The sequence below is a fragment of the Acomys russatus genome, chromosome 3 (genome assembly GCF_903995435.1).
Source record: "Acomys russatus chromosome 3, mAcoRus1.1, whole genome shotgun sequence".
Classification (NCBI taxonomy): Eukaryota; Metazoa; Chordata; class Mammalia; order Rodentia; family Muridae; genus Acomys; species Acomys russatus.
The window spans coordinates 81,099,711-81,125,400 of NC_067139.1; the positions used below are offsets into that span (position 1 = coordinate 81,099,711).

A 25,690-nucleotide genomic window follows, 5' to 3' on the forward strand; every position below is an offset into this window, starting at 1 on the left:
GTTTGAGGCCAACCTGCTCTACAAAGTGAGTCCAGGACAGTCAGGGCTACACTGAGAAACACTGTCTCAAAAAAGCAAAACAAAACAAAAAAACAGGGGACTTAAAATAAGTCTTTACAATAATACAAGATTGGGGCTGAAGAGATGGCTTAGTGTTTAAGAGCACTTTCTGCTCTTCCAGAGGTCCTGAGTTCAGTTCCCAGCCCTGTGTCTGAAGTTTCATAATTTCACTTCTGCTCCAATGGATGTGTTACCTCCAGCCTCTGTGGGGACCTGCACTCATGTGACCACACCCACATGCAGGCACACTCATATACACACAGTTAAAAGCAATAAAAACCAATCTTTTATTTTTTTTTTTAAACCAATCTTTTAAAAATAGAAGTTTCAAGCTTTGGGAGGCATGAGGGTCATTGAGACAGGTCCCACTGTGTAGCCTTGGCTGGCCTGGAACCCATAGAGATTTGCCTGCCTCCATCTCCCAAGTGCTGGGATTAAAGGCATATGGCTCAAGTTTGAAGCCGTATCACAACATGGCTAACAGCGAGGTCACTATGCTAAATGAAACAAGGCAATTATGGAAAGTGTAGCTCAAAGGGAATAGAGCAGCAGCAGCCAGAAGTGGACCTAGGGAGGCTCAGGGATGAGAGACAAGGTTTAATGACTATAAAGTTGCAGTTTGACAAGGTACGGACGCTCTGGAGGAGGGCTGCTTGACAGGAAACTACTTCACACTACTGAGCTACACACTTGAAATAGAAATGATGATAACTTTTGTATGTTTTCTCACACTTAAAAAAAAAAAAAAGATCTAGGCCAGGCATGGTGGTACATGCCTTTAATCCCAGCACACAGGAGGCAGAGGCAGGTGGATCGCTGTGAGTTTGAGGCCAGCCTAGTCTACAAAGCAAGTCCAGGACAACCAAGGCTAACACAGAGAAACCCTGTCTAGAAAAACCAAAAAAAAAAGAAAGAAAGAAAGAAAGAAAAGAAAAAGAAAAAGAAAAAGAAAAAAATCTATTTTTATTTTAATGTTCAGCCTGCCTCTGCCTCCTGAGCATTGAGGTTAAAGCCATGTACCACCATGCACAGCCGGATGAAACATTTTGATAGATATTAGAAAAAGTATGTAACAAGCTAAATCTCTTGTTCCAAACAGGCCAGGGGCCAGGATGGCCTGAATGCCTGCCATAGAGCACCAACACATACTAGATTAAAATATAACACATATTTTTCAAAGTATCGCTGAGCTGGCAAGAGTGTAAGTGATTTTATTTATTTTTTTTTTAAGATTTATTTATATATTATGTATACAGTGTTCTGCCTGCATGTACACCTGCCGGCCAGAAGAAGGCATCAGATCACATTAGAGATCGTTGTAAGCCACCATGTGGGTGCTGGGAATTGAACTCAGGACCTTTGGAAGAGCAGGTGGTGCTCTTAACCACTGAGCCATCTCTCCAGCCCCCGTAAGTGATTTTAGAGGCCGCAAGCAAAGGGGAAGTGAGATCTAAGCTGCAGGTGTACTCTTTACCCCAAGGACGAATGCTGGCTCCTGGTAGCCTGGAGAACCATGTGTGTGTGCATCAGGGATGAAGGCCAGTGCCCAGCAAGGGTAGAGGATCTAGCAGCAGCCACTGGTAAGAATCCTGGGTGGAAGAACCAAAACCAGGCACATCCTCAATGAGGCTAGAAGAAAGGGCAAGAAAGTCCCAGGTAAGAAACCACACTTACAGCCAGCCTTTACGGTACTGTGCTGCCCGAATGCATGCATAGCCTAAGAACCTCCTGACAGACAACTAACTACTACTGACTGCTAAGGCAAAGGAGCATCGAGCATCTATCTACAAGAAGCAAACGCAAACCCTCCCTCCCTCAAGAGACAGATTTCCAATTCAAGGTTTGTTTATTTATTTATCAATACAGTATTCTGCCCACATGTGGGCCTGAAGGCCAGAAAAGGGCACCAGATCTCATTATAGATGGTTGTAAGCCACCACGTGGTGGCTGGGAATTAAACTCAGGACCTTTGGAAGAGCAGCCAGTGCTCTTAACCTCTGAGCCATCTCTCCAGCCCAGATTTCCAATTCAAATCTCAACATGTTTCCCCCACAGATTCTAAGTAATGGAAGTGTGTGGAAAATAAAGTCACAAAGCACATTAGCAGGAGGGGCGTGGCCAGGAGGCACTGCTCTACTCTGGCTCAGAATCCCAGCTCTCAGGAGGCCGAGGTAGGAAGAGTGTCACAATTTCAGGCTAGCCTGAGCTGCAGATGAGACCTTAGTCACCAAATTGGTGACTAGATGTGACTCAGCAGTTAAGAGTGCTTGCAGAGGACCCAAGTTCAGCTTGCAGCATCTATGTCTGACTGCTTATGACCTCATGTGGCTCCAGATCCAGGGCCTCCACATGTGGGGGTACATGTATACACATGCTGCCACATGCACATACACATGAAATAAACCCATTAGTCAAGATGTCAGACAGGAATTCTATTCTAGCCTATCCAGTTGAAATGTTTAGATTTATTTATGTGTATGAGTGTTTTTGCTTTCATGTGTGCACATCCACTATGTGCGTGTCTGGTGCCTGAAGAAGACATCAGATCCCCTGGAAGTGGGGTTAGAATGGTTGTGAGGCACCGTGTGGGTACCCAACCCAGTGCTTCTGGAAGAGCAGTAAGTGCTCTTACCCACTGAGCAATCTCACACGACACACTATATAACTTTTTAAAATGAGGTTTCCGGCTTGTTTGTTTTTTGTTTTTTGTTTTTTTAATCACATTTATTGCATGGGGGAGGGGCATGCACACACCATGGCTTACACACGTAGGTCAGAGAGAACAACTTGCAGGAATCTGCTCTCTCCTTCCACCTCATGGGTCCCCGGGATCAAAGGGCTTGGCCACCACTGCGCTTTCCCACTGAGCCAGGTCACTGAGGTGTCAACTGACAGCATAAGGAGGCCACTATCTCAGCAGTCACACTTCAGGCACTGGGCCGCAGGAGGGCGCTGTCGAGGAGGCAGGCCTGTTTAGGGGGTGCATCAGGACGCACAGAGGTTTAGGAGAGCAGTTACCAGGAGCAGTTTCTGGACTGCAACTCTGCCCGAGTGACAGGAAGACTGGACCAAGTCACCAGACCTGGGACAAGGGGAGAATCCAGTCTGGCTGGTGGCTCACAGTATGTGAGGTCTCTGCGTAGCCCAGGCTTGCGGCTTGGGCCCATGTCTTCAAGGAAAAGTGAGGCAGGAAAGGAGGCTAAAAGAAGATGGCGGCCTTGGACAGCAGCCTGCTCCTCCTTCCAGGCACTGGGCCTTCCAGGTCAGAAGCATCTGCTTGCAGTGTGTACCAGCGGATCGTCAACCTTCCGATTTCAGAAACTGCACCTTTGGTTTCACCGAGACTCCAAGTACTGAGTCATTCCTCATTAAGACTGTGAGTGCACAGCAAAGCCAAGTGAACCATCATCACTTGCTTTGTTAAGCAAACCTTTTCCCTAGGCCCTGAGCTGGTGATAAACTGGTGAGTTAGATGTGGTCTGAGACCTGGAATACTTTCTCCTAGTAGAGAGTAAACGCCATGTAAGAAAAAACTGACAACAAAAAGAAGGCATTCTCATAAAAGTCCTTTAAAAATAAAAAAGGTCATGAGTGTGTGTGCCTTCTTGTGTATATGGTACCCACGTGCAGGCCAAACCTGTGAAGGCCAGAAGAGGGCTTCAGATTCCCTGGAAATGAAGTTGCAGGTGGTGGTTGTGAACTGCCAAATGTGATGTCTGGAGACCAAACTGGGTCTTCTGCAAGAGCAGCAGCAAGTGCTCTTAGCCACTGAGCCATCTCTCCAACCTCCTAATAAAATCTTTTACTAGAATAATAATTTGATGAATAATAGCTAACAATTATTGCTAAACACTATATAAAATGAAGTCTGCTTTCTCTCTGTCCAAACCATATTATACAATTCTATACTTTATGTATAGAATATAAAGCATTTTATAGAAATAATTTATTAGCCGGGCGTGGTGGCGCACGCCTTTAATCCCAGCACTCGGGAGGCAGAGGCAGGCGGATCGCTGTGAGTTCGAGGCCAGACTGGTCTACAAAGTGAGTCCAGGATGGCCAAGGCTACACAGAGGAAACCCTGTCTCGAAAAACCAAAAAAAAAAAAAAAAAAGAAATAATTTATGAACATGTATAAAACATGAGTTTATTGTATATGTGATAACTCCCAAATCTAGATGTTGTACATAGTCTGCAGTTACATGCATGGGTATATAGGTCCGGAGTGTCTGAGGTTTCTTTTTTTTTTTTTAGATTTTCTGAGACAGGGTTTCTCTGTATAACAGTCCTGGCTGTCCTGGACTCGCTTTTGTACACCAGGCTAGGCCTCAAACTCACAGTGATCCCCCTGCCTCTGCCTTCCAAGTGCTGGAATTAAAGGTGTGTGCCACCACGCCCAGTTGAGTGTCTGAGGTTTCAATTCTGTGACCCAGAGCAAGGCCCTGACTTCATGTACAAGCCTCCTTAGTAAACAACTGGAAATAGCAACTTACTTATTTGTTGTAAAAGAATAAACACTCCAACTTTGCTGCTAAAAACAAAATTACCTGTTTTATTATCACAGAAACTACATTGTTGAAACAAAAGTTAGGAGACTAGACCCTGCAGCTAAGCAATCACTTTTTGTTTGTTTGTTTGTTTGTTTCTTTTTTGTTTTTTCAAGACAGAGTTTCTCTGTGTAGCCTTGGCTGTCCTGGACTTGCTTTGTAGAGCAGGCTGGCCTCGAACTCACAGCGATCCACCTGCCTCTGCCTCCTGAGTGCTGAGATTAAAGGCGTGCGCCACCACTGCCCGGAAGCAATCACTTTTTAATTATCTTAAAATAAGGGTTATGGCTCTCAGTTACGATTTCAAAAAAAAGTCTAAATATTTTACCAAACTTAATTCTTTTTACTAAGGCCTCGCAACTCAAAACACATGCCCAAATCCCCAGGGACAGGAAATAGTCTTCAAAGTTGATAACCTCCTAGTCCTAGTCACCCAGAGCTGGCTGACAAGGCCACCTGTGACACAGGTGTCAATCCCTCCTGAGTTCTCTTCTGGTCCCCTCTGTAAAAAGTATGTGCGTCTTAAGACAGGGAAAAATTAACTAGGCTTCCGAATGATCCAGGGCGCAGGCAGGAGTTTAGAGACCAGGAGCTAGGCCTCGAGGGGTGGGGTTTAGAGGCTGGGGGCGGACCTGCCAGCTGGCTGATGTAGGATGCTGGAGCCCAGGGTCCGCCCCTGCTGAACCACCTAGTGGGACACCTCTCTGCAATTCAAAGAATCAATAACAGTGGACCCCAAGCATTCCAAGAGAAAAGAACAAGAAAATACACTCCATCCACTAAGGATACTTTTAACAGTTGGCTAAAACTGCAGTAACCAAAGTTGGAAAACAGTTGGACCTGGGACCTGGCTTAACATTTGGCTCACCTTTTTTTTTTTTTAAAGATTTATTTATTTATTATGAATACAGTACCCTGCCTGCTTGTACACATGCAGGCCAGACGAGGGCATCAGATCACATTATAGATGGTTGGGAACCACCATGTGGTTGCTGGGAATTGGACTCAGGACCTCTGGAGGAGCAGTCTGTGCCCTTAACATCTGAGCCATCTCTCCAGCCCTCACCTTCCTTTTTAATAACTGTGCCTGATTTTGCCCTCCTTGGTGATATATTGCTGTACCTCCTTAACCCCTGGAGGGCTAAGCAAAAACCTCCACAGCATCCTAACATGGAACATCAGGGAAGAACTGAAGGTGCTAATCAAGGTTGTATATTTTTGAAATCTGTTTATTATCATCATCCTCATCATTACTATTATTTCATACATTATATTCCAACTGCAGTTTCCCCTCCCTCCTCTCCTCCCAGTCCCTCACCTCCACCTCCCCTCTCTCCTCCTCTGTTTCCCATCAGAAAAGGGCAGGCCTCCCACAGTATCAACCAAACACGGAACACCAAATTACAATAAGATTAGGCACATCTCCTCACAGCAAGGCTGGAGGCAACGCAGTAGGAGGAAAAGGGCCCAAAAGTAGGTAAGGCTCCCGCCCTGCTCACTGTTAGGAGTCCCTCAGGAGCACTAAGCAAAGTCTGGTTTTAATGGATAATGACTTCTATGTACCCTGCCCTGCCCTGGAGTCCCATACCTCCTGTGTCAGCCTCCTGAGTGAAGGCATTACAGGCATGTACCACCAGCATGGCCAGGAAATGGAATTCTAATGGCTCCTGTCCTTCCCTACGCACTGGGCCGTGCTCTAAGAGTGAACTCACCAGTTAGGATTTGCCCCAAGTGTCTTCAGAAAGAGGAAGTTTACATCAGATTTTTAGATATGCCTCTAAACCATAGGAGGGAACAGAAGTGAGGCTGTGGGTCCAGTTGGACCAGTGACGCTCAACGATGATGGTGTCAGCAGGCTGTCCCCTGAGGAAAGCTTTGAACTCTCTCTCCCACACACACCCCAGCACTCAGAGCTGCCTCCTCTGTACCAACTGATGCTTTCCTCATACTCCACCTTGGAGCTGAAGTCGCCTCTGGCCTCCACACGCATATACATATACACTTGCACAGTGCCTCTCCACGAACAACAATAACACCACACACACACACACACACACACACACACACACACACACACACACACACGGGTTTTTCTCTTGTGGTTGTTTGCTTGTTGTTAAGCTCTTTAGCTATATCTAAAAGCCTCTAGGGCCCCAGGCCTCAGCCTCTCAAGTACAGTCACAGCACTTTGTGGTCTGCACTCTGGCAAGAGAAATGGAGATGGGGCTCTTCTTATTCGAACAATCACAGCTGGTCAACAAGTACAAAATCACAAACAAATAGGGATAAGTTTTGTTACTGTATTGTGCCCTAGGATAACTATAGTTAACAGTCATGTATATCTCAAAATTCTAGAAGATTCTGAATGTCCCACCAGAAAGAAATGATGAATGTTTGAGGTGAAGGCTGTGTTAATGACATTGATGTGTGTCGGGTCCCGGCCCACTGGAAAGATCGAATCAGGGTTCGCCTGAAAGAGGGAGTGGGGATTGAAAGTAGGATACAGAGACGCGAGAAATAAGGAATCAAGTCAGGAAGTTTCTGATCAAGATTACCTTTAATGCAGACGAGTAAGACTTTATATAGGTGAGGTCAATAGGATCTATTCTGATCCCTCTCTCCCTAGCTCCCAAGGCAAGAAGAACTCAATAGCCTGAATAGCTCCCTGTAAGAACTTCCTATTTATTATTCAGCAGCTTTCTGAAAGGATTTCCTTAACCCTCCAGGTGTTTCTCAGTAGGGACTTCCCTACTTCTTCCAAAGGTAAATAGTCCAAGGATGGCCGGGAACACAAAGACCTCCTCCGGCAGAGCTCAGCAGCTGGAAGGTCACGGCATGCAGCCTAAGCACGGGATTTCTGACCTGGCAGCATTTAGCACGGATTCCCACAGACGTGATCATTATACAACATACACACGTGTCAGAACAGCACATGGTTCCCTAGAAGCCTGAAGAACTATTTACTAGAACTCAACAAAAGAGCCATAGATGGAATTGTGTGTTGACGGAATGTGAAGAAGGCTGTTTCACTGGAGGGGCGCTCTTTCCTATGAAACAAAGATGTGCTGGTTTCGGAAGCAAACAAATTTGGGGTTCAGATCAGTAGGGGTGTAAGCACACACCCTAGATGAGGAAGAGCAGAGGCTACTTCCTCAAATATACCGCGCTAGTTACTGTATTAGTTAATCAGATGTTTATGTATGTTATACTGACAGGTTCTGTTTACAGCAGCTAAGCTGGAAGTACTTGTTAGTGTGATCTCATGCATGACATCTTGGCAACTGTCAAAGGCCAGAGGTAGGTATTTGGCCTAGGAAATACCTGAAAACCAAGAATCTGCATGAATGCGGTAAGGTCTCCGTTGAGATAACTTTTTAAAACTAATTTTTTTTTTATGTACATTGGTGTTTTGCCTGCATGTGTGTATGTGAGAGGGTGTCAGATCCCCTGGAACAGGAGTTACAGACAGTTGTGAGCTGCAATGTAGGTGCTGGGAATTGAACCTGGGTCCTCTGAAAGAGCATCCAGTGCTCTTTACCACTGAACCATCTCTCCAGCTGGACATGAAAGGTTTTTTTTGTTTTGATTTGTTTTGTTTTTCTAGTGGCAGTTTTGCTTGGTGCAGCCTTGTCTTTGTCCTGGGAGCCAACGACATGGTTGTGATTAAGTCTGCACACACAGGGATTTTATAGCACGAAAATACGGAAGTAGATTAATGTATCACATTAAGGTCTGTTTAAATTTTTATTTATTATTTATACAGTATTCGGCCACATGTGTGTGCATGCCAGAAGAAGGTATGGGCTAGAAGCCACACTGTGGTTGCTGGGAATTGAACTCAGGATTTTTGGAAGAACAGCCAGTGCTCTTAACGTCTGAGCCATCTCTCCAGCCTTCAAGTGAAGGTTTTTTTGAGATCAAAATTCAGTGAATCCGTGTCCTTTTTAATAATTGTTTAAACTCAAATCCCCCACTGCCCAGTAACCCACACCCGCCTTCTGGTGTCTGGGTAGACTGGGGCACAGGAAGTAGCCTGTGCTTAGTTTGGCATTTGAAAACCTTGAGTCTCAATGGCACCTCCTTCCTCCCTACAAAAGCCACAGCTTTCAGGCAGGGCTGTGCAGGTGGGAGTGCACACTGGCTGTGAAGAACTGTTGAATTTGAATTTCCCCAAGAAAATGGGTTGGTTTCATGTAAAACTAAAGACAAGAAGTAAAATATCATAAGTCACCGTGGTTTTCCTTCTGTGTGAACAGAGTTGCTACTGTTGGACCCTGGAGTCCAATTCAGGAAGGGGGTCGTCGCGAGAGACCACTCAAGTCACACAGGCTGGAGGTATAGGTAAAATTTATTACTGACACATCAGAAGTTCCAATTGTTGATGTGTCAGGGTCCCTCAGCACTCGGGAGGTGAAGGACCCCGAGTAGCTGTTACAGGCTAGTTTTAAAGGCTAAAACCACAAAGCAGGTGGTGTTGCTTATCAGGTTAGACCATATGGACATTAGGACATCTGGCATTGGGAAGCTCTTTGTGGGGTCTTGGGTGTGGGTTTCTAGAGCAGTTACTGAAAGCCGTTGGGGACATCTGATATATGGAAACTTACATGTAACTATTCTGGGACCTCGGGTGGAACTTTTGAAGTTAGCATTAACGAGAACTGGGAGAGGCAAGCAAGGCTGGACAAGCGGACAAGCATCTTGTATTTTACAGTTTTACAGTTTCTCACTACAGTGAAGAATGCCCTTTTTTTTTTTTTTTTTTTTTTTTTAATGTATTTTAAGTGGGAAGCACTGTTTGTCACCATGGTCTTGGCAACTGTGGATGGACGTCAGTAAGAGCCACATCAGTAAGACTTGGAGCAGGAGAGTTGCTGTGCCATTCCCCATGCTCAGCACATCCTGGGAAATCTCATTGCAGACAGCAGCCACTTGCCTGGGCTCTAAGTGAGACTTGACTCCGCTTAAATGCATTTATTACAGAAAATCAAACTCCTGAGATTGCCCTGGTGATTATATGTGGCAGGTCTCTAATGTGGGAACTATGAGGTCATCCTCACTTCTGCACTGTGGAGAGGAAAGTCCTTGTTCCCCATTGTGTATCCCGTCTGGCAGGGATGAGGATGCACTGGGGACACTGTGCCCCTCCCACTTGGCTATAGGACGGGCAAACTAGGCACCCCAGGGAATTGGAATCTCTCCCCTGGAATCTAATGCTGGAAGAAGAAAAAGGCCATGAGAAATGTGTCTCCCAGAAAGAGATTTCACAGCACTGGCAGCAAGAATCTCACAAGGTGCAGCATGCAGGACAGAGCTTGGCAGGGATGGATGCTGGTGGGTTACCCAGGATGGTCTGGACAGGCAGGAGTGATGCGAACCTTCAGGCCCAACAGTGGACATCTCTGTAACTCTCTGGAGTAACCCATCCACCTAGAACACTGGTCCACTAGAGGGCAAAGGGGAAAGGAAAGTACCTAATAGGGAGGCATGGCCTGAAAAACCAGCATCTGAGGACACACAACACTGCCTGAGCAAACACGGGTGTGGGAGAGAACATCATAGACAGATTTGGAGAGCCGTTATCTATTTTAACATTATCACATACATTATTAGTCTACATCTGTAGTGTCCTCACTTGTAAAATTGTCTTTTATTCTCCTGACTCAGTTGTTGTCTGGGAGGCTTACTGACTCCTTCTGCTGGCCTAGGCCTAGGCCTGGAAGCTTCTAGCCTCTGAGACTTACTGCTGAATAAGCTGACCCTGACTTGTTCTTTCTGAGCTCTGGACTGGGTGGTTCAATTCGGCTGTTCTGGCTCAATCTCCTCTTCTAGCTGACATTCAATCTGGCTTCTCTCTTGGCTCAAATTGCTCTCCTTGGCCTCAAAGTAATTCAGCAATCTGCTCTAATTTTCTGGCTTCTTCTCATTTTCTGGCTCATTCCATCTTCATTTGAGTTCTCTCTCTGCAACCCATCTATTACTGTCCTGGTAAAACTGCCTCCTCTCTCTGAAAAAATTGTCTCTTAAGTAGCTTCCCTTTTCACTCTCTTCTCGTGAGAGATGGACACATCCTTTTTCTGTCAAATCTTCTCTGATTTGTCACTTTTTCTGCCTCTCAATTAGACATCACTTTCAAACACTGGTGTTTCCTTCTACAAACTACCTACCTTTGTTTGGGATTAAAGGCATGTATCACCACACCTGGACCTAAGCTTTTCTTTACCTGAAACTTGCTCTATACCAGGCTGGCCTTGAACTCAGATCTGTTTGCCTCAGTCTCCTGGATTAAAGACATGTTTGTATTCCAGCTGGATCACACAGACCTAGAAGGTCTTTGGATGTGACCTCTTGCCACAACAGCCATGTTCTGAATTAACATTTCTCTACACTCACTAAATGGGTGGGATTCCAGAAGCAGTATAAAAAAGAACATCTGTTTACATTATAAACTGTCTGCCCTTATGCCTGCTTGCCCTTAGTACACCCAGGGGGTCTGGATATCAATGGACTATTTAGCAAGAAGGAAACGGTTGTTTGTATTTTGAGAAAAAGTCTCATACTGAAACTCATTATACAGCCCAGTCCAGCCTTAAGCTAATGGCAATCCTCTTGCCTCGGCTTCCTAAGTGCTGGTGTCACAGGAATGAGATCACCTAGCTAATGGCAATCCTCTTGCCTCGGCTTCCTAAGTGCTGGTGTCACAGGAATGAGATCACCTAGCTAATGGCAATCCTCTTGCCTCGGCTTCCTAAGTGCTGGTGTCACAGGAATGAGATACCACACCTAGCTCTTGAGAGAGACCATTTCTTTTTTGTTTTCTCAGATGAGCTCTCTCTATGTACCCCTGGCTGTCCTGGAATTTGTGTAGACCAGGCTGGCCTTGAACTCACAGAGATCCACCTGCCCTTGCCTCCTGAGCACTGGGATTAAAGAAATATGCAAGTACACCTGGCCTGAGACAGAACATTTCTAAAAAGAGTTGGAAAGTGGAAGGAAAAAGAAAAGAAAAACCAACAGGTATGCAACAAAATAAATGTGACTGATCACTCAATAGGGAGAGAAGCCACACAGTATTTCTCTGGGATAGTACGAATTCTATTAGAGGATGGACATTGAGTTGCAGTAATTTCTCAGATAGGACGGGAATTTGTCTCTTTTTCTGTTTGGTTTGAGACTGTGTCACACTGTGTATCTGTGCTGGCTAGGTTTTTTGTTTGTTTTTGTTTTGTTTTAGTTTTTTTGAGACAGGGTTTCTCTGTGTAACATCCCTGGCTGTCCTGGACTCACTCTGTAAACCAGGCTGGCCTTGAATTTACAGAGATCCACCTGCCTCTGCCTCTGCCTCTGCCTCTGCCTCTTGAGTGCTGGTATTAAAGCTGTGTGCCACCAAGATGGGCTTTGTGTTGGCTAGTTTTTGTGTTAACTTGACACAAGCTAGAAGAGGGAGCCTCAATTGAGAAAATGCCTCCAAAACATCAGGCTTTATGTAAGCCTGTACAGCATTTTCTTAATTTGTGATTGATGTGGGGAAGGCCTGGCCACTGTGGGTGGGGCCTCCCCTGGGCTGGTAATCCTGTGTTCTAGAAGAAAGCAGGGTGAGTAAGCCATGAGAAAGCAAGCCAGTTAGCAGCACCCTTCATGGCCTCTGTATCAGCTGCTACCTCCAGATTCCTACCCTGTTTAAGCTCCTGTTCTGACTTCCTTCAGTGATAGACTAAGTTGTGGAAGTGTAAGCCAAATAAACCCCTTCCTCCCCAACTTGCTTTTGGTCATGATGTTTTACTGCAGCAACAGAAACCCTAAGACAGCATCCAAAATTGGATTGGAACTCGATGATTTAGGCTTTCCCTCCCAAGTGCTGAGCTTACAGGTATGCACCACCACAGCCAGTCTGCGTCGTTTTCCTGCTTGGGACAGTACACTTAACACTAGCAGCCTCAAGTGACACTCAGTCAGAGCAGGGCCTGCAGTCAGCGGACATGCACTGGCTCAGCGACGCTGGAGGTAGAAAGCCTAGAAGATGTAAGAACCCCAATTCCTTTCCAAGTTACAGAGGCAAAGAAGCAAAAAAAAAAAAAGGCTGGATGGGAGGCCGGCGGCTGCGGGCGGCTGGCATGCTCTGGTCAGGTCAGTCAGAACTAACCGCTGCACACGCCCCAGCCAAGTGAAGATGGTGGGCCCGAACAGTGCCATCACCACGGGAGTGTGCAGTGCCCTCTTCATTGGGTACTTCATCTACTTCGATCACAAAAAGCAGAGTGAGCCCAACTTCAAGAACAGGCTTTGAGAACGAAGAAAGAAACAGAAGCTTGCTAAGGAGAGAGCTGGGTTTTCCAAGTTACCTGACTAAAAGATGCTGAAGCTATTCAGAAATTCTTCCTTGAGGAGATAGAGCTTGGTGGAGAGTAACTAGCTCAAGGAGACCATGAGAAGGGTGTGGACCACCTGACAGGACCAATTGCTGTGTGGGGGCAGCCTCAGCAGCTGCTCCAAGTGTCACAGCAGACTCTTCCACCTCCAGTGTTCCAGATGCTTCTGACCAAGCTTCCCACCATTAGTCAGAGAATTGTAAGTGCTCAGAGCTTGGCTGAAGATGATGTGAAGTGAGCCAGATATCAACATCATAAAATTTCAGTAAAAACGATTTAACAGCTGGGAAGCTGATCGGTTCTGGGGGAATAAGGGCAAATATGCGTGTTAGTTAAGAACTGTCCTACACTGGCGTCCACTTTGGGCAAATACACGTGTTAAGAACTGTCCTACACTGGCATCCACTTTGGGCAAATACGTGTGTTAAGAATTGTCCTACACTGGCGCCCACTTTGGGCAAATACGTGTGTTAAGCACTGTCCTACACTGGCGTCCACTTTGGGCAAATACACGTGTTAAGAACTGTCCTACACTGGCGTCCACCAAAGTGAATGTGCACTTTGAGTAGATCCATTGTCTGTCCTATTTACTTTTTTCCAGTGAAAAGTATTTTGATAGAGCTTTTCACTTTATAAATACAGTGAGTTTCCTGGACTCACTTTGTAGACCAGGCTGGCCTCCAACTCACAGCGATCCGCCTGCCTCTGCCTCCCGAGTGCTGGGATTAAAGGCGTACGCCACCACCGCCTGGCTTGAGCATTAAAATCTTGCAGAGACCTTTTATTACGGTTTACTCAAAAAAAAAAAAGGCAAAAAAAGAAGCTGATGCTTTTAAAGGACGCAGCAGTGGTGGTGGCAATGGCACCATTGGTGTGGGACAAGGTGGGGCATGCTCACAGGCCTAGCATTTGAGAGGCTCAAGTGCAGGGAGAGCGCTCAGAAGTACAGGGCTTGCATATTGCATAGTACAAAGCAAGACCCTGGGCTTAATCCCAATAGCGTGCACAGAGAACACCAACAAACATAAGACACACAGAGGCACTTTGTGTGTGTGTAACTTACTGTGGCCTATGGACGGGACAGACTGCAGAATGTTCTTTCCACAAGGTGTCCTTCTAGAAAGAATTGTATAAACTGTGATAAGTGTGTGCATCTGAAAGCAAGGACACCGAAGGAATGCCCTGGCATGTCCACATTATCTCTGTGGTAAAGACGAAAGGCCTGGGAGGAGTATTCTTGACTCTTTCGCATGACCAAAGATAATATTCATAAAGTGTAATGCCAGGCATACTCCCTCACACTGTCAGCATCACTTCATGCAGTTCTTATAAAAATGAGAAGTGCCCTGTTTGCACTGCTCTTGCTCAAACGCCTTGCGCCTGCAGACCGCCCTGGGCAGATCCTCAGCCTTTCCTCCAGTCTGTAGACTTAGCCTTGCTGGCTGGGGTGGGCTGACACTTCACATCCACAAAGCATTCTTTGCGCTGCTCCCACTTGAGAAACCTCCCAGCAATACTTTCTCAGCCCCTCCAAAAAGGTGGCCCGGAAGACTGCTTGTCACCTCTCCCTTCATCATCACAGAACTATGCTAATGCCCTACCTACTGACACGCAGGGAAAGGTGGACTCAGTGACCTCTACGACTTGAGAGCAGCCCTGCCCTGAGCAGCTGGAGGAGCTACAAAGAGTGAGCTGGACATAAAAACCCAAAGGTTATGGCCAGAGGCCGGAAATGCAACAGGTGCCATTGGGAGAAGAGACTTAGGACATTTCAAAACTTGGTTCAGCTTAGAAGGAGAAATAGGATATTGGTTATATGTTGAAAGCAAATCCAAGTGGATTTGATTACTTAAAAGTGAAAGACCTATCAAAAAGAACACCAAGGTCTGTGTTTTGACATGAACCAGAGGGTAGCTATCACTTAGCTAGAAATAACTGAAGGACTAAGTTGAGGAAGATATAAGTTCAGTTTTGGATACCTTACATGTGAAGTGTGTGCTGACCCATTTAATACTAACTTCACACAAGCTTGAGTGTAGAAAGGGGAGTCTCAGTTGAGACAACGCCCGGGCCAGACTGGCCCGTGAGCAAGGCTACGTACATTTTCTTCATTGATGACTGATACGGGAGGGGTCCAGCTCACTGTGGGCGGTGCCATCCCTGGCTGAAGGAAGAAAACAGGCTGAGCAAGCCAGTAAGCAGCACTCTGCCATGGCCTCTGCTCCAGTACCACCTGCAGGTTCCTGCCCTGACCTCCTTAGATGGTGGGCCACAAACTGTAAGAAGAAATTAACTCTTTCTTCCCCAGGCTGATTTTGGTCATGGTGCTTCATCACAGCAATAGCAACCCTAAGACGAAGAGCCTAGGGAGCATGCAGAGCCTAGTGAGCATGCAGAACCTAATGAGCACGCAAGCAGAGATGCCCAGGGAAACTGCTTGGTACTTGGGAGGGGAGTCCAGGCTGGAGCTATGAAACTGGAAGTCTCCTGTGTCTTAATAAATTTCATCAAGGTTTAAGACTGAACAAAATCACCTCTCATGCCTGTGTCACCAGTCTGGGGACTAAACTCTAGCAAGTTAGCATTATAGCAATAGACAGCATGACGGCGCAGGCCAGCACTTGAGAGACTGGAGGCAGAAGACAACTCATTCCAAGCTAAGACTGAAACGAGAAACAGCAAAGGAAGCAAAGAATGGTGAGCTGGAGAGCAGACAGTATGTTCTAAAAACGTTTCAAAGACCAAGTGCCAAATGCTCCAGATAGACTTATAGAAAGAACCCAGTAGATTTGTGACCGAGTAATTAATGACCCTGGTAAGAACAAATCTGCTGGGACGGTTTTATTTTTGATTTGAGACAGGGGCTCCTGTAGCTCAGGCTTGCCCTAAACTTGGCATATACCTAAAAATGACCTTTAAATTCTCACCATCCTGCCTCTACCTGCCAAGTACTGGGATTCTGGGTGCATATTGCCACTGTATGGCTTTGTATTATGCAAGCAAGCAAGCATCCTACCATCTAAGTTCCATCCTCAGCCACAAAATTAAGAGTTATGGCCATCCTGCCAACACACTCAGTGACACTGGCTGGATGGCTGCTTAGCAATTATGGCATAGCTCAGTACGCCCCAAGTCAAATGGATACTCCATAGAGCTTATTAAAACCAAACCACATCTTTCTGCCAGAGACCAAGACCTACTTCATGTCTGTGGGCAGGAATATGGGATGTGTTTGGAACCTTGATACCAATGACATTTCTGTATAGAACTCTGTGGGGCTTTACTATACACTGTAGGGCATTTTCAAGCATCCTTGGCTTCTCTTTGTGAAAATTTATCCTCATTTCATGTGTACGAATGTTTTGCCTCGTGTGTGTGCCTGGTGCCTGAGGCCAGACAGCATCAGATCCCCTAGAACTGAAGGTGCGGACAACTGTAAGCTGCCACCTGGGCCCTGGGAATTGAACTTACTCCTTTGCCAGTGCTCTTAACTGCCGAGCCGTCTTCCCAGCCCCTCCTTGCCTTCCTCTTTAGTAGCGTCTTCTTTTTGTCTTCCCAGGACAAAATCAGACTTGGCTGAGACCTCTGGTTTGTGGTAACAGGACAGAAATCAGAGCATGTGAGAATAAATGATGAGTGTGTTCTCCTTGCTTCTATTTTAAAGAACCAAGGTATGATGTAAATGAGACCGGCCTCTAAGGGCTCATGTATTTGAATGCTTGTTCCCCAGTTGGTGGAGCTGTCTGGGAAGGATTGCGAGGTGAGTCCCTGTGGGGTGGGCACACCCATCCCTGGTAGCTCTCACTCTGCCTCTAACTTGCAGATCTGCATGTTAGCTCTCAGCTACCGCTCCTTGCCATGGGGCTCATGACTTTCCTACCCTCAGGAACAGAGAATACCAAATTAAATGCTTCCTTTTACAAGTTATTAGTCATGGTTATTGTCTTTTCACAGCAATAGAGGAACTTATTTAACTTATTAAAATACATAAAGACTGTTGAAATACATACCACATATTTGAAAATTAACAGGCACACAGGTAAGAATGAGTCATTGGGAGAGATGTTGGGGATTTGAGGATCAAAAGTATGCACACTATTAAAGACAGTGGTGAAGGGGTTAGGAAGATGATGTTGCTGAGTGGAAGGAAGGGCTTGGCTACTTCTGCTAGCCCTTTCAGCTGTACAGGCCTAGGTATAAAGCAGCCGATGTGTGTAACACAAGTGAAATGGGGGCTAGCAATGCAGCCAAGCTGGTGGACCTTTGGGTTCAGTCCCTAACACAATTTAATTTAAATTGCTGTGCTTGGGAAGTAGAGGCAGATCAGGTCCTCTGTTAGTGTACAAGGCCAGCCTCGCTTGACGAGACCCTGTTGTTTGTTTTGTTTTTAAATGTATTACATTAAATTTAATGGCAAAAGATGAAGTATGTACAACAAAGCGTTCATTGGAATTTAACTGAGAAAGGGAAACAATATAGAAAGGAAGTAAGATGAAAGGGCTGCGGGTCCTGGCGAAGGGATGAGGTCAGCGTACAGAAGGGCATGATCTGAGTAGCACGGTTACGGCTCAAGAACGGATGAGGCTGAGATATGAGACAACGGGCTGCAAGGGACATTAGTGATGAACAAGAGAGCAGAAGAGGTGGGCATGGTGGTGAACCCTTCAAGTCCCAGCACTCAGCAGGCACAAGCAGACGCAGGTGGCTCGCTGAGTTCGAGGCAGCAGAGTCTATATAGTAGACTCCAGGCCAGCCAGGGCTACATGGAGAGACTCTGTCTCAAAAAGAGATAGGGGAGGAGAAGGAAGAAAAGCCAATAGATGAGGGAAAGAGAACACGCACACCAACTCCAGGCCCAGGGCACAATGAATGTGGAAGGTTCACCACAAGCAGAGTCTTGGGGCAGCAAGAGAAGGAGACATTGGGAGAAGAGTGTGAGGGTGTACGAGTTTTACAACTGGATCGCTGATGAGTCTCGGGAGTTTGAAAGTGGGACAAGACCAAAGGAAAAAAAAAGAAAGCTGGAAAGACACACAGCTACCAGGGGACAAAAGAGGCACTTGGCAGCTCAGGATCCCATGGCAATAAAAACAAGGCAAATGGCATGCATGCTATCTGTAGCTCTGCTGCCTGCAGTGGGGACGTGGCGCTGTAAATCCATGCTGCCCCTCAAACTGGCAAGTCAAGTGTTTGTAGTAGTACGTCAATAAAATTTATGAAGTGGGTCGGGCATGGTGGCGCACGCCTTTAATCCCAGCACTCGGGAGGCAGAGGCAGGCGGATCGCTGTGAGTTCAAGGCCAGTCTGGTCTACAAAGTGAGTCCAGGATGGCCAAGGCTACACAGAGAAACCCTGTCTCGAAAAACAAAACAAAACAAAAATTATGAAGGGCAGCAGTTTTACCTGAGTTATGAATTAGATGTTTTTAGGCCTTTTAAAAGGACATCCTGGATGTTAGCTTCAATGAATGTAAGCACAATGTGTTACTGCACAGAGGTCAGCACAGGGCACGGTTCTAAAATACGACTGGTTAGGACATTACTGCTAATGCCACGGCCTTCTCCAAGTCACAGCCATCACAGCCATCTTCACCATCAACCACGGTGCTACTCTGACCCTCACCAGCTTACCCACTGACCCAGTGCTAACTCTGTATTGGTCCTGAAAAAACACAATCCAATTATCAACATACAAAAACAATTCTTTATTGTGGAGTCATCTCGGGGTTCCACAGGGACCCCTAGGCCTTTATGGGGTCCATACACTTGCCAGAGAAGAGCAGAGTCCATAGCATCCCCAAGATTCACTCCCACATCAGCACTCCTCTTGGAAAGCCACTCAGTCCCTGTCCATGTTGCTAGTCCCTCCACGTCACTTCTACTTCATCTGTCCTGTACCTGTGGAAACAGGGGAGACTGTGAGGGACTGACTACCCCTTAGCACGTTGTTTTCTTTGTTTTTTGACATAGCATCTGTAGCTCAGGCTCAGCTCAAAGTCAGAATCTTCCCGCCTTGTCCTCCCACGTGCTGGGGCCGCAGGTGCCCATCACCACACCCGCTGCCCAAGGCGACGTTGGTTCTTCTCCACCTTTGTTCAGCTTCCCTAGCTGCAGATTTTGCCGGTCTCTTGTACCCACTAGCTGCGCTCTCACAGGAGTGCTCACTTGCCTCTGAGTGATTCCAGAATCTTGGAGAGGGGTCCTGTGTCCAGCCTGAAACATCTCCCAACCAGCCTGGGCTATCATGGCTCCATTGTCAATGCAGAACCTGGGAAGGAGGAGATAGAAACGTGTGGTCTGGACGCAGGAAAACCATCATGATGTGAGGAGAAGAACTCAGGCAAAGAGAAGGACTTCACCTCTCATCTGTTGCAAAGAGCTGGGCTCCCCGCTCCTGGCACATTGTCGCCATCATCTCCTGCAGCCTCCTGTTACCTATGAAGAGACAGGAAACACGGTGAAGTTAGATTTAGTCGTCTCTCTATCAAACCAGCTGTGCTCCCAGGACAGTTCACCAGGAGACTGGAAAAGAGAGGAAACAAATACTCCTCCAAACTCTGGTAATTTAGAGTTCCAGGAAGAGGAGGAAGCTCACTGCCCACTGACACATACATCCAACTCCTCCGACGATGAGGGCTTCCTTGGAGCCACAGTGAGCCATGGCTCGCTCCGTGATCTCCACTAGCATCGCAAACACAGTTTCCCTGTGGAGGACAGATAAGGCAGAACATTAGAGGAGCATTCCATCTCTGTCCGGCTCTGTTCTAGAACAGGCTTCACATCCCAGCTTTTCCCTCTTTTACCTGTAGAGAGAAACACAGGTCCTCAGGAGTACACTCCCCTGTGGCCAGCATTCGCTGCGCTGCATCCTACAATTAAAGGGCAACAACCCAAAAGATTACATCGGTACAAGGCTCTCAGGAAAACAAAAGTCCCTGTAATTGGGAGGATTGCTAACTTCGTTACAACTGAGATTACAGGAATGTTGTACTCCCAAATCTACTTCTTTTTTTTTAAATCTTTTTCCCACTTAGGGAGGAACTGATTTGCCCTATACTGTGTTCCTATTTTTTTTTTTTTTTAATATTTTATTTAGTTTTAATCTATGTGCACTGGTCTGAAAGTGTCAGATCTTGGAGTTACAGACAGTTGTGAGCTGCCATGTGGGGTGCTGGGAATTGAAACCGGGTCCTTTGGAAGAGCAGGCAGTGCTCTTAAGCACTGAGCCATCTCTCCAGCCCCCTGTATCCCTATTATTAAAATAGTGCCTGGCACACAGAAGCAATACAGTATCCCCTAACCGAACCTATTCAGCACCTACAATGAGTGAATACTTATGCAGGAAATAAATGGTGAGCAAAGCAGAGACATCACTTTAAAAGCTGCGATGACTGTCTCTTTACCCCTGTCACACTCACCTCAATGAAAGACAGAATCCCTGAGAATGAGACATCCATCCCCTTTACAGTGTAAGGCAGCTCAACTAGCTTCTTGCCTCTATGTAGAAATGAATAAAGGCACTAAACCCAGCGTTATTGGCTGCTCACCCTCCGAAACTCCTCCCATAACTCATTAATATGCATAAAGAGAAATGTCTATAGCCCCCTGCAGCAGTGCTCTTCAACGCAATGTCCTCTTACCGCTGTGCCATCTGCTCAATGTTGTAGCCTGGACTTGGGTCATTGGAAATCTAGCAGCAGCAAGAGAGACAAACAGAGACCAATGAGCGCACAACGTAACTGCATTCTTCTTTGCACTTCTACTAGGCGCTCTGCGGCTCCTCCGCAAATCAGTGTGACAAGAAACAATCATCTCTATTTCTATAAATTATACACATATACAGGAATAAACATGTTTGTAACAACTAGTAGATACATATGGACAGAAACGCTTAATTTCCCACTAGGTTAAATAAAATGGCAGAGAATGAAGTTAGATATGCAAGAAGCCCAAGGTCCATTTACTACTCGCCCGCTTTCATTTCTTCCTGCTTCCCAGACTCCCCATCTTACATGCTCTAAGGTCTCAGCGGCCTACCCACCTTCAGCACCCGAGCAAAGCGATCCAGACAGTTTCCCACAGCAATGTCGATAGTTTCCCCAAAGATGCGGTAGCGATGCTCTGAGTAGGAAATCACCTGGGAACAAGGGGAAAGCCATGAAGCTGCAAGTCTGTGAAGAGCTGTGCCTGAGCGTGTGCCGACCGCAGCACAGTGCCAGCACGGCCACTAGACATTCCAGTCGGAGGGAAAGGGACGTTATCTATAGTCGCTCACACCTGTAACTCCAGCACTGGTGAGGAGGAGACAGGCGGCCAAGCTGGGCTGCACAGAGAAGCTCAAGGCTATCCTAGACACATAGCAAGACTCTGTCTTGAGAAAACCAAACCAGGAGCTGGTAAAATGGCTCAGCGAGCAAAAACATTTGCATGTGAGCCTGGAGGCCTGAGTCTGACCCTCGGAACCCACATAAAGTGGACTCCTGAAGGTTGTCCCTTGATATGTACACGTACATACACAATAGCATGTGCACACCCACATAGCATACACACACAAAGTAAATAAACCCAGATATGATCAAGATATATTACATACATGTTATATTACCAAATAATTAAATTTTTTTTCAAAGACCAAACCAAACCAATGTTTACTTTGCAGCACATATACTAAAACTGTAATGATATAGAGATTAGCACAGCCCCCGTGCAAGGGCCACCTATTAATTCATGAAGCATCCTGTATTATGTAGCCTAAGGAAGAAAACACACACAGTACAAAACAAAACAAAACAAAAAAACAAAAAACAAGAAGCCAAAACAGACCTTGCTGTGGTGACCCACACAGACATTCTGTAAGAAATAGAAAAAAAACTGGGCCAGGCATGCTGGTGCAGGCCCGTGCTCCCAGCTCTTGGGAGGAGTTAGGAAGATAAAAATAGCACGGGGAACCCTGTGTAGCACCTGAGGCCGTCACAGGCAGCATTAGGTTTCTAATGGCAGGCTGTGAGCCCAGCTGCTAAGGCTGAGGAAGAAGAACCAGTCTGGGGCTGGGTTACCTGGAGACAGAAAAGGAGGTGAATGGGGTGGACAAATGAAGAAAATCGTATTTGTGGGGACAGAGAGATGGCCCAGCAATTAAAAGCTTTGGCTGTTCTTCCAAAGGACCTGGGTTCGATTCCTAGCACCTACACAGTAGCTCCTCACAACAGTCTATAACTCCAGTTCCCCAGGATCTGGTGCCTCTATCTTCCTTGGGCTCCTACATACATGCAGGCAGAAGACCCACACAAGTAAAATAAAAATAGTTAAAATTTAAAAAAGAAAGACATTATCTTAAAAGGTTAAATTCACATTCTTTCCTTTTTAAAGGGCACGTTCTAGTTGCATTATATAAAGTTCTAACATTCTAATTTTCCTCCAAAACTTGCAACTTTATCCCTTTGCCGCGTTATCTATAGTACCTTAGGTACAAAAGAGCCTGGTTTTGTCCTTGAGTCTCCTAAAGCTCAGGCAGAATACCTAGGAATTAGGATGGAACATAAAGATTACTCTTAAATACCTGAGTATTTCCTCCGCTGACATATAAAACAGTTGGGCTAATGGCTCCCGTGATGAGGCGGCCCATTTCAATGTGGCCGATGCAGTGGTTCACGCCTAGCAAAGGCTTGTTCCACAACTGCGCCACAGTACGGGCGACGACAGCTACAGAGGCCAGTGGGGCTCCCATGCCAGGACCTAACAGAGTATAAACGGAAGTCAGAATCCTAGACATTAGGAAGAACAGGTGCAGAAAGGAGACTTGAGGACGTGTGCAGGAAGTGGTTACGGCTCCACTCACATCCCTCCCTTGCTGACCACCTTCCCTGACTGACCTTTGGTGTAAGCAACGCAATCAATGTCCTGGGAGGTCAGTCCTGCCTCTGCCAGTGCCTCCTGCAGTAGGTCCAGGATAACAGCTCGATGGTGCCTGGCCGTGTCACCTGGAAGGAATCCTAAGAAAAACAACGCAGACAGATCAAGCACCATAAGAGAGGCAGGGTTGGTGCAAAGGGAGCTGTGATAGGGGCTATGAAATTTAAATATCTATAGCTAGGTTCAAACATGCTTTTATTATCCAAGATAGGCACCACTGCAATCAATTGCTAACAAACCAGTTAGTTGGGTGTGGTGGCCAACGCCTTCAATCCCAGCACTCAGGAGGCAGAGGCAGGCAGACAGATCTCTGTGACTCTGAGGTCAATCTAGTCTACAGAGTGAGGTCTAGGACAGCCAGGGCTTTGTAAAAAGACCTTGTCTCAAAACAAGCAAACAAACAAAAACCTAGTTTATTTATTCCTGCAGCAAAGCCATATTTCAACCAACTCTTGGAAAACACTTTCTGCATACTGCTGGCTGTTGAAACAGTTTGCCTGCAAAATGTTGTCCAGATGCTGAGAGTGCTCGGCGTGCGAAGCCCTGCCGGCCCCACGTGCAGCCAGGCGCTGCTCGGCGTCGGGCTTTCTCTTTCTGTTTACCGTCTTGCTGCAGTTGGTGCAGCGCTTCAGCTCCCAGCCTGCTTATGAGGCATCACCTCTTTTTATTTTTTTAACTTTCCAGCTGGCTTCAGATATCCATCCAGTGATCACCAAGTGGGCCACATTGAGTTCTTTGGCATTTTCCTTCAGCTGTAAAGTCAGCTTCCGCAACTGCTCTCAATAAACTGGTCACAGGCAACGCCTCACTCTGCTCCTGTGCAAACTCTTGAACAACCAGGGCGCTGTCTGTTAGCAGTTCCAGGGGCGAAACATTATGTATTGGTGTTTCAAGCTGTCTTCACTGCTTTACTTCCCATTCTGAACTCAAAGTAATCATTTCATTCCATTTTTTATTACTTATTTTGAGACAAGGTCTTATAATGTAGCACTGGCTGGCCTGGGGCTTGCTACATAGACCAGGCTGGCCCCAAACTCAGCAATCTGCCTGCTTCTGCCTCCTGGAATACTTGGATTACAGGTTTGAGCTTCAACACCTGGCTTTAGTTTGTCTAACATCATTTCCATAGTATAAGATAAAAATAAATATAAATAAACAGCAAGAAATGTCATTAGCAAACAAAACAAAACAAAAAAACCTCACCCAAACCAAAATAACGTGGAAGAAATGCACATTAAAATAAGATATAAAGGACACTACAGAATGAATTCTACTAACTATAATACCACATGCCTGTGCTCCCGGCATTTGGGAGGCAAAGGAAGGCAAGCCGGGAGAGAGGGAGGCAGGAACTGAGAATGAAACGTCTATGAATCCATTCCAGTATGAAACAACAAAATTTCAACAATGCAAAAACTGCAATTACCTTTGCACTTGCCTATTAGAAGTAAAAACCAACAAAGAGCTGTTTTAACGGTGTGGGGGAAATCCCTTAACTTGCCTAGGCTTTAAGATATCCCCTTTCAAGCCTCTAACTTTGAGCCGAGGTCACACATAATCCAGGATGGCCTTAACTCCAGATTCTCTTGTCTCAGGCGCCCAGTGCTGGGATTACTCTGCCCTACACACTCAGCTTTCTTTCTAACCTCTGCACAGGCTACTGAGGTTTCAGAGATGCTCATGGTCACACACAACCTTCAGGATCACTTCTAGGTCTTACTCCAGTGACCTTCCTGTAATCCCACAAAACCCTACACAAGGTCACATTGTTGGACTTAACACATAACTACAGCACTGCAAGGTGTTGGAGCTTCCCCTTCAACCACAAGCATCTCAGTCCCAGTGCCGAATTGCCTAAAAAAGTGAGTCCTAAACACACCTATTTCTACTGTGTAACCTGAAACACCATCCCTGTTTAGAGAGCCTTTGCAGCTACATGCAGCTTATATGTGCGTGCCGGGGCTCTATGAATTCGAAGCCAGCCTGGTCTACACAACAAGTTCCAGGTCAGCCAGAGTTACAGAGTTAGTCCCTGTCTCACAACAAAAACAAACCTGAACGAACCCACATGACCCAAGTCCATGTGTCTGTTGCTCTTCTAGTCAAAAAGGTAGTAACCAAACGCGAATCAAGTTTTTGTTTGTTTGTTTGTTTGTTTGTAAAAGGGAGTCTGGGAGTCGGGGCGCAATCCTGGACACCAACACTCGGGAAGCGGACGCAGGAAACAGGGCAGAACGTCGGGAAAGAACCCCCAACAGAACAAGACGGAACCAGGAGCCCGCAACCGCGGCCGCAGCCACTCACCGGTGCCCGGGGCCGTGACGTAAGTGCGCCGCGGGTTCGCCAGCACCGTGCCGTCGCGCACCACGCCCACGCCGATTTTGTTGGCGCTGCCTTCGAACCCCAGCACCGTGGGCATGGTGCTCGGGATCAGGGACAGACGGACAGACGGAACCGGCACTACCACGAATAGCCCAGAATCAAGCGAACGGACCTTCAGGCGCCAGAAGTTACGTCACGAAGTGCCAGGCCGACCAATCACCGTGCTCCGGAACCACGTGAGGGGCGGGGCGGTCTCGGGTCACGTGAGCACGCCAGCCTCCCACGTGGGAAGTGGCAGCCTCCATTCTTTGTGCTGTGAGGGGCTCCCCAGCTTCGTCGGGAGGTTAGGTAGCTGGTTGTGGTGGGTTGGGCGACCTTGCTGGCGGGAGGGCCTAACGCGGGCGGGGGGCTGCGGGGCACATGGCGGGGCGGGCTGGGCACACTGCGGTCCCCCATGTGCGAACGCCTGCGGGAGGAGACGCGC

The 25,690-nt window shown here is 46.7% G+C and overlaps 1 protein-coding gene, 1 non-coding gene and 1 pseudogene across 2 annotated transcripts; 2 read left to right on the forward strand and 1 right to left on the reverse strand.

Moving 5' to 3' along the window:
• Nucleotides 1-12,774: 12,774 nt before the first annotated feature.
• On the forward strand, nucleotides 12,775-13,258 carry LOC127187216 (mitochondrial import receptor subunit TOM20 homolog; annotated as a pseudogene).
• Nucleotides 13,259-18,830: 5,572 nt separating this feature from the next.
• On the reverse strand, nucleotides 18,831-25,379 carry Osgep (O-sialoglycoprotein endopeptidase). Its single transcript, XM_051143359.1, has 11 exons — nucleotides 25,189-25,379; nucleotides 22,845-22,964; nucleotides 22,532-22,707; nucleotides 21,014-21,109; nucleotides 20,613-20,662; nucleotides 20,391-20,469; nucleotides 19,753-19,841; nucleotides 19,585-19,676; nucleotides 19,332-19,407; nucleotides 18,998-19,240; nucleotides 18,831-18,870 (listed from the first exon to the last, which is right to left on the reverse strand). The coding sequence occupies exons 1-11, from the start codon at nucleotides 25,301-25,303 to the stop codon at nucleotides 18,831-18,833; spliced, it is 1,176 nt and encodes a 391-aa protein (XP_050999316.1). The 5' UTR covers nucleotides 25,304-25,379.
• Nucleotides 21,617-21,719, forward strand: LOC127187343 (U6 spliceosomal RNA). The gene has a single exon (XR_007830486.1). It is a non-coding gene; the product is annotated as a U6 spliceosomal RNA (small nuclear RNA).
• Nucleotides 25,380-25,690: the final 311 nt, after the last annotated feature.

Coding starts and splice junctions, on each gene's coding strand:
- Osgep (XM_051143359.1), bottom strand. CDS start 25,303: ATGCCCACGGTGCTGGGGTTCGAAGGCAGCGCCAACAAAATCGGCGTG. Junction 22,708..22,844: donor TTGCGTTGCTTACACCAAAG/GTCAGTCAGGGA, acceptor ATACTCTGTTAG/GTCCTGGCATGGGAGCCCCA. Junction 18,871..18,997: donor GGCACCTGCGGCCCCAGCAC/GTGGGAGGACAA, acceptor CTGTTTCCACAG/GTACAGGACAGATGAAGTAG.